At 35.9% G+C, this 8,514-nt stretch overlaps 1 protein-coding gene across 1 annotated transcript; it reads left to right on the top strand.

Moving 5' to 3' along the window:
- Positions 1–2,935: 2,935 nt before the first annotated feature.
- On the top strand, positions 2,936–7,602 carry LOC107087607 (chromosome unknown open reading frame, human C20orf24). Its single transcript, XM_015379277.1, has 4 exons — positions 2,936–3,231; positions 3,681–3,784; positions 3,890–4,019; positions 6,215–7,602. The coding sequence occupies exons 1-4, from the start codon at positions 3,124–3,126 to the stop codon at positions 6,254–6,256; spliced, it is 384 nt and encodes a 127-aa protein (XP_015234763.1). The 5' UTR covers positions 2,936–3,123; the 3' UTR covers positions 6,257–7,602.
- Positions 7,603–8,514: the final 912 nt, after the last annotated feature.

The following is an 8,514-nucleotide window of genomic DNA, read 5'->3' as shown; positions in this document are numbered from 1 at the left end:
TATGGGTAACCTGTAACAGGTATGTTAATGGTTCAAGCCCCCCCTCTGTCCCTTTCTCAGCCCTGGTATCCAAGGAGGTCGAGCTGGATGAGCCACTAATTGTATGGCAGCTCTGTTTCTATCAGTGTGCCCCAGGGCAGCTGTGGCTACCATGTAGCTGAATAGGAGTATTTCTTAATGAGCATTTTACATTACTTATTTTTTATGAAAAAAAAAACAAGTGAACTCATAGTGAGCAACCTGACACACTCAGCAAAGATCATTTTATTAAGAATTAGACAAATGCAGAAATTCAACTTGGAACAACAAAAAAAGTAAAAAAAAATGAAATATATCACTTTATTTTTTTTTACTTTACATTTTTTATATTATTTTTTACTTTTTTACTCGTGACTACTTCACTGTCAGAAAATGGAACTGATTGTATAAAAGTATGAGTATTTCACCTTGGTCGGATGTTATGGTGAAGGTCTGCTTCATAGTTCTTGATCAAAGGCAGATTTCTGATGATTTGGAGCCCCAAACTCCAAATATACAAATGATAACCAAATCTGCAGTGAAAGAGCTCACTGTTATTTAAATCTCAAGGAGAACCTAATGCTATAAACGACTGTCATGCTTCTTTACTATAAAACAGCAAATAATAAGTTCTCAGCAGCCAAAAGGCATTTCCCTCTTAACAAACCACAGTAAGAGACACTTTGCAGTTCCAGACTTTAACTGGGTCGTTGCACGATATATCAGAGTCACAACCGTGTCATCTGCGTAGCATGAAAATCCCCCGAAAACACCACCCAAGCCAATTGTACTCCACTTAGACTGATTTAAAGTGCACAGCAACAAGCAGAAAAAGCCAAATTATTACATTATTATGAATTCTGACATGTATTTATATTTTGACTTGCAGCCCCTCTAAACACGTGTCATCTGACCTTTAACATGACCTGAAATGCTGGAAATTGGGATTACAGAGGTGATCTTGGAAGTCCTACTAATCCTTATCCCATGAACGCACAATAGGCACATATGTGTAGTGAGAAAAAAATTCGGTGTCTTTTAAAATATTATATATAACATTAGGTTTTAAAGTTTGATTATTTTCTCTTGGACTTTTATAGTCCTGCACACTTTTAAAGACAAGACCTTGCAATGAAACAAGTTTGTTTGAAACAAACTCTGATGTCCAATATGTTCTACGTTGTCATTCATGAGGTTACACACACATTTAGTGAAATAGTGTATAAACTCGCTTTATGTGTTCATCTATCCCTTATTTGACCTTGCACTTTCAATGGTAACAATGTACTTGCATATAATTAGCACCAAAAAAAAAACTTAAACCTTGCACTCAATCTTTGCCACTTAGCTTTATTTAAATATAATTAAACCTAAGTGACATTAAATATTTAAATTTTAAATACCTTGGCATTATGACTTATCTTCCCAATACATTTTATAATAAGTGTCCAAATAAGGGCCCCCTATAATTTGAAGTTGGCACAACAAAACTTTGGTCAGACCAGATATTTGCAAGTTTTAGTAAGCATATTGCTTTGACCAAACCTAGAATTCAGATTCAAATTAAAAGAAAAACTACTTGATCCAACTTTGGAATAATTTCAACAACCCATAAACCATTTGCTCATGATCTGGGGATTTGTGTGAACAACAATATTAAGTTCTGTTTTGGTCAAATACTGCCTTTTGCTTTATTTCATCCTTTACCTTAATGATTAGATCCATGTGTTATTCAAAATGTTTACTATTTAAAAAGATAGTTTTTACAGATAAACAATTTAATCTATTTCTAAGCTTACCTGTATTTCTACCTAGTTATCAGACCTTGTTTCAAGCAAATTTAAGGAAAGTTGTAGTTTATCTAACTATTTCTCTATTATATCCAAATTTATAATAAAGATAAAAGGTATGGTGGAAAAAGAAGTTTTCTTTGAGCAAGATGGATAACTGCAGCCTTAGAGGGGGGGGTAAGGATGTCTTCCCTTGGTATCACCATATTTTTCTGCGCTGTTACACCTTCTGTTCTATTCAAGCCTGTAAGATCTTCAGGGCAGTTAATAGACATACCAGGATCCAATATAAAGTTGATATTGTAAAGAATGCTTGCCTAACCTGCATGAACCCCACAGAGCATAAATTACCTACAGATGTATATCAGATGTAAAGACCGACTGATGCAGCTAAAGTAATCTGCACCTCTGATTACCTGCATATTGTATTGCGTTGATGCAGTGATTCAAGTTAACTCAATGAGATTTCTGTGTTTTTATTTAAAGCAGCTGCCAAAGATTAAGATCCTCTGTTTAGACCTCATTTTCAAATTTTTGTCCGTGTTTTTATAACCTAATGCCTTGACAATTTCAAGTCTTTTTTAGCTTGTGTCAGCTTGGCCACTCTTTGACAGCCACAGCTGGTATAGAATGCCTCAGCATTATTTTTAACTGGTAAAAACAAATGTGCGCTCATAACTCCAGTGTAGGTATCCCTCCACAGGTATAGTGGATAAAATTCTTTCAGGTTTGAATTTTGGGCGAACATCTTTTCCATTGTCATTACTTACCTACTTTTATCAGTAATCATTCTACATAAAATGTATATTTACAAGTAGTTATATCTTCATAAATTGATTATTTAATACGTTTTTATTAAAATAGTTATTTATCTATGATTTCACTGAAGACTCCTAGATGACTTGCAGAGACACACCATTTTCTCTTTAACCCATAAAACACAAAATCTAGTTCTGAAAAGAAAAAAACTGCAGTGGCGCTTGACGCTGTATGAATTAACAACTCTGGTCCAACAGGGGTCGCTGTGGTTTTGCTTCAGCCTCTTTGCACAAGCGGTGAAGCGGTGTCGAAACGTCGCATTCTCTGATTGGCTGGAGCAACCTGGGGTTAAACGACCCTGCGCATGCTCCGGCTCCCCTTTCACAGTTAGCGAGAGAAATCTGTCACCTCAGCAAAGCCAAGAACCCTGTAGTAGCCTTCAATATTCGCGAACTTCGACTGCATTGATCAACGTCGGGGAGTTAACTCTCAGGCTACGTGCTTTTAGAATCCGTTTCTAGCTTTTTAACGCCTGTTGATAGAAAGTAGGAGCAGAATGGCGAGCAGTTCTAAACGGAAAGAGGAAAGTCACCTGCTGAATGGGGCTGTGAAACAATCCACATGGAGCAAAGCCTTCTCCGGTAACGCTGTTTGGGAAGAAAAGGCGAGTTATTTAACAACTTTTTAGTTAACTTTTTGTACAGACTTGGTTTCTGTTTTTCTACAGTAAGTCCTGAGTCCCATACTCCCCTGTCTAATGACAGCTAGCCGAAGCTAACCCCCATGCTAAGGATTAGTTCAGCTGGCTGTCATTCGAAATTTACGTTGTTTTTATGGTCTTGGTGGTAAACTTTTCTAAACAGCACTGGCTACTTACACATTTAATACACCTGAATGAATAATAAAGTAAATTTACCCTTTAAGTAAACAAAGTTCTCATAACTTAAATAGTTTTATGTTATTAAGAGAATTACAAATAGTTTCCAATTGGTTTATTTATATGATCAGGAACTTCATAAGTTGTTTTTTTTTTTGTTTACAATGGGCAACATGGTGACTGAATGAATATGTATTGCATATTGTTAACTGTCTGTCATTGTTTTTTATTCACAGGATGAGTTTTTGGATGTGATTTATTGGCTCCGACAAATTATTGCTGTTATCCTTGGTGTGATATGGGGTGTTGCACCTTTGAAAGGATTTCTAGGAATAGCAATGTGGGTTTTGTGTGCTGTCTTTCAAAATCCAACATTTTTCCATCTAAATATTACTGTATGGATTAAAAAAAATAAAAAATGTTCTTTTCATGCTTGCCTCTTTAGTTTCTGCGCCATCAATGCGGGGCTCCTGTACCTATACTTCAGTAGCTTTCAGCAGATTGATGAAGAAGAGTATGGAGGCACATGGGAACTCACCAAAGAAGGCTTCATGACATCTTTTGCCCTTTTCCTGGTAAGTGTACAAATTTATATAAAACTTTTTTCTTTGTGAACTTATCAGAATAGGTCAGGTTTACATGAGAAAAAGGGATAAGAATATTTTAAAAAGGATTTTATATTCTTTTATATTTTATTTGAAATAATATTTTATAGTCTTTTGACATTTACTTCTTGAAAATTAGTGGTGGACAGGTGCAAACATAGATGACATAAAATTTTTATTGCTTCTTTTCAACTGAAAGCCCAAGGATTTCCTTTCATAGCTACAGCCCAAACAAAAATGTTTTTTTTAGTTCAAATGGTACTGGGAACTGATACAATGACTGTGTGATTATAAGTAAATACATTTATATCGATTAGAAATTGCAGACAGTGGAATTGACAATGGCAGGATTTGGGAGCAGGGAGACAGTCGCTGCATCCCAACCTTGGTCTCTTGCTTCCTGTAAAGCTGCAACCATAAAAGGAAGGAAACGTGAACATTTTGTTCCTTGCATGCGACTTAGTTAAGTTTACATGAAAAGCCAGTCTGGGGAATACGTATAAAGTTTATAATGAACAAGGTAAAGTTAGTGTGATCTGTTTGATTATTACACTTTTAAAAAAATGCTGTTACTAAGCTATAGCAAAACAGTTTCTAATTAATTTGTTCCTAAACTTACAATGTCAAACCTTTCTGATTAAAAATATTTTTATATTTTAGTACTTGGATTGCAGCAAATCCCTAAGAACCTGAATGGGGTGAGGCAGCTCCTATAGCTCTTAGTTGCCATCACCAGGTTGACCTTGCTAGCCTAGCAGCCAGATCAGGCTGAGTTTTGATGAGTTTTATGCTTAATAACATCTTCAAACTAAAATTTGTAACGAATTAAAAGTATACGCCACTTTCAATGTAAAATTTGTGATCTATCAAACAAAAATGGTGTGAAAATGCGATTGCAAATGCTACCTGGGCTCTAAAAAGCTCCAAGGGCTGATGATGCTAACTCAAAAGCACATATAAACAAATCCAACAGATGAAATGTTTCGTTGCTAACCTCTGCTGCAAATGTGTATCTGTCAGCCTCCTAGAAAATCTATATTGATCTTAGACTAATTGTTTTGACTTGTATTGAAGAAAAGCAGATTTTAAATAATTAGATTGTTCCTCTTTCTTAAATTAGGGAATATCTAAATTACATAAAGTGCCCTAAAAGTACACTTAAAAATATTCATCAGTTTTCAGGCGTATTTGTGTGCTCACCTTTCTCACCGAGGTTCTTTGAAAATGGCAGAGTGTTATAAGAGAAAAAGTGTCTACGAAGTGTATGAGGAGAAAAGAAAGGCCTCAGAAGAGACAGATGTAGACTGGAAGGCTTTGCGTGGAGAGCTCTTCTCGCAAAGCATTATGGGATTTGCTTTCAACTGACAGTGGCGACTAATAACAAAGATGGCACAGGCACCGTGCGGTGGAGGAGGAGTTATGTGACCTACAGGGAGCAAAAAGTAGTTCATATCTGTCCAAACAGTCAAGTTTACTGAGTTCGCTATAAAGTCCTCACTATATATAGTGATAGAGGGATTTAGGGGTTAGAGCGGAGGTTTGGACACAGTAAGCTTGTATGAGCTGTGAGAAGATTTTTAAACAGAGCGTGCACGAGGAGAAATGGAATCATGCGTGCTCTTGCACACGTGAAGAGGGCGGGTCTTAGCGAAATTGGCGAAAAATCCTCCACAATAAACATTTCTTCTTGAACTCTGGTCGTAAATACAGGAGCCAAATCATTTATATTTGGATTTAATTTGATGGAGGATTTTTTAAACAGCAAAAAGAAGGTAAAAAATATTAAACTTTCCTTTTTTCTGTGCTAGGAAATGTTTTCTCAGATATATGTAGCTGAAATGCCCAAATTGAACCTCAATTTGAAGTTTTTGGCTTCAATCAATCACAAAATTTATCTAATTTAAAAATGATACTGAACTAACCCTGTTTTTATACAGGAACAGTTTAAAAGGGAAAAAAACATAATAAACCAAGAAATACCTTTTTATTTTTGTTAACCTTGATCCCTTCAAGTGTCTTGAAAGAAGGAAGAACTTAAAATCAGAGGTGTATGGTTTTCAAAATGATTTGCTGACAAATGAAAACATTTAATATTTGAAGTGTACTTTTGTCACAATGGCCAATATGATCATAACATTAAATGATTTTTGTCTGTTTTTCACCAGGTGGTGTGGATAATCTTTTACACAGCTCTTCATTTTGACTGAGAGATGCATGAGGATATAAATAAGAACATTTTTGTTAAAGTAAGTTGACGGACTGAAGAACTTCAAAAAGTGGGGGTGTGAGTGCTCTACACTAAGACGTCTCTCTCTGTGCAGCATTATGGGAATGCTAAATATCGCTAAATGACATCCAGCAAGAACACAGGGATGAAGACGTTCAGATGCTGTACATCTTTTTCATTTGAGACTTCTGTTTTTTTTAAGGACATATTTCATTATACTTCCCAAATTGTTTATTTCTTCATGTGTTCATGAAAAAAGAAACAAACACTAAAGTTGCAGAAGGTAAAACGTGTTTTAGGCAGGTTACATTTCTGTTGGTTTCGTACAGTACGATTATGTGAAACAGCTCGATCAGCTTACTTCAAATGTATGACTGACTTGATTTCAGACTTTATATACTGCAAAGATAACAAGCGATGGCTACCAATTTCTGTTTATCGGTTATAGGTGGCTCAGTGAAGTTTTAGGCATAGGACATTAAACACAAAAGTATCATTTCAATATATGGGTTCAGTCTGTGAATTATTTTAAATTTAATGTCAGATAAAAGAAACTACCGTTCATATAGTAGAATAACTCTGAATCTTGTCTTTTAATCCCTGCTCTGAATTTTTTTACAGCTAAATTATTTTTGACTAAATAAGTCGTGATTACCAGTTAGTGTGTTTCTTTAGATTAAAGGTTAATGTAGTTTGTCTTTAAGAGCAAAATGTAATTTAATTCGATATTTTTTCTTTGGGGCGGGTGATCAAATGTTTGATGTCTAACAAAAGTAAAAGCTGTATTCAGACATGGCTTATAAATAACCTCGAACATTAAAACGGATGCTGTCACACTGGTTTGCTCATATTCAGTTATGAACCATTCCCCTATCTGAGCAAAGTGGGGAAAAACATGTTTATGTTTTGGATGCAAACTTTGATCAATTTTATTTTAAGCTGAAACTGATCTGTTTACTGCCATGCTTTCTATTTGTCTGCCATTATTAAAACAGTTTAGATTAAATATTTTTTTTTTTTTTGAAAATGTAGCTTTTAGATTAGTCTTGTCTATTTGGAAATGTATTTAAAACTCTAAAGTCTTTATCTTCTTTTCTTGTCAAATCCCAACTTGTATTACACAGATTTGTATTTATGTTATGTCTCTTCTGATGTAACAATTCTCAGTATTTTCTGATGAGGAATGTCTGAGAGCAGTTCTTGCAACGATGTGATGATGCTGTTGTTCAATATGCAGCTGGTGTTGGAAGGGATTGTATTTTCTGATCAAATCTTTTTGGGAATCATTAAACATGGGCTTCATTTGGCCTTCATTTTCAGAGACATGAGTATTTCATTCCAAAGATTTCTTTTTCATGTTTATCTTTGTCTTTTCAAACTATTTTTCCTAGAATTAGTGTTTTCCTTTAAATTATAGTTTTAAGATACTGGACACTGGTCAAGATTCTAGGTTCAGTGCCAACATGATGAATGCTTCAGAAAAAACCTGTTTCCCACTGGCTGAAAAAACTATTTAAACCCGGAAACAATCTGCTTTTATTGGCAGTGGAAACACCTCACTGACGTGTCTGACCCGCGTTAAAATCGCCTTGGCTCTGATCGGCATACTGTGGGAACCTGTCAAATTGTGTGACACCATTGAACGCAACATGCCAGTCACTTCCGATCTAACAAGCTGAAACCACTCTGTTTACGTTCGATAAACATTAGGCAGCACTGGTAGGAGGGATAAAAAGAGCAGAGCAATAAAAGCACACTTGCTATGTCCTGGGTTCCATACATGTTGCTCTCCATTGTTTACTTTCTTGATTTCTGTTACACTGGTGACATCACCAAAGCTGCCCCATCGGGATGGTCTCAGCTGGACACTCAGCTGCAGGAGGTCAGAGGCCACGCAGCTTGCCAGCGAGACACGCTTTTTTTTTTTTGACAGTGGGAATGGGGCAAAATGCCAATAGTTGAGTTGTCGACCCTTGTTTGAAAAACCGGGGTATTTTAGTGAGAGAGAGTCTAAAGACACTGGTCCCAACCACACAGCGAATGAAACTCGAGTTTGTTTCGGTGAAACAAAGTAAAGCTGTTAAAGCAGCTCAGCCAATCACCTAAGCGGAATCCTCTAGAATGAACTTGGACAGAAAATCATCATTATTTCTATAGGAGAGTCTAAAGATGGGACTCAAAGAACCTTCAGGAACTTAAGATTGTTTATGAGGAAGAATGGGCCAACATTTCACTTAA

This window comes from Cyprinodon variegatus, unplaced genomic scaffold (genome assembly GCF_000732505.1).
Source record: "Cyprinodon variegatus isolate N-32 unplaced genomic scaffold, C_variegatus-1.0 Scaffold188, whole genome shotgun sequence".
NCBI classification, from domain to species: Eukaryota; Metazoa; Chordata; class Actinopteri; order Cyprinodontiformes; family Cyprinodontidae; genus Cyprinodon; species Cyprinodon variegatus.
This window is presented reverse-complemented; position numbering and strand designations above follow the sequence as displayed.

What these genes read in the sequence shown, in the direction of transcription:
- LOC107087607 (XM_015379277.1), top strand. Translation starts at nt 3,124, where the DNA reads ATGGCGAGCAGTTCTAAACGGAAAGAGGAAAGTCACCTGCTGAATGGG. An exon ending in ACGCTGTTTGGGAAGAAAAG is followed by an intron (nt 3,232 to 3,680) that starts GCGAGTTATTTA and finishes TTTTATTCACAG; the next exon opens with GATGAGTTTTTGGATGTGAT. An exon ending in GGATTTCTAGGAATAGCAAT is followed by an intron (nt 3,785 to 3,889) that starts GTGGGTTTTGTG and finishes TTGCCTCTTTAG; the next exon opens with TTTCTGCGCCATCAATGCGG.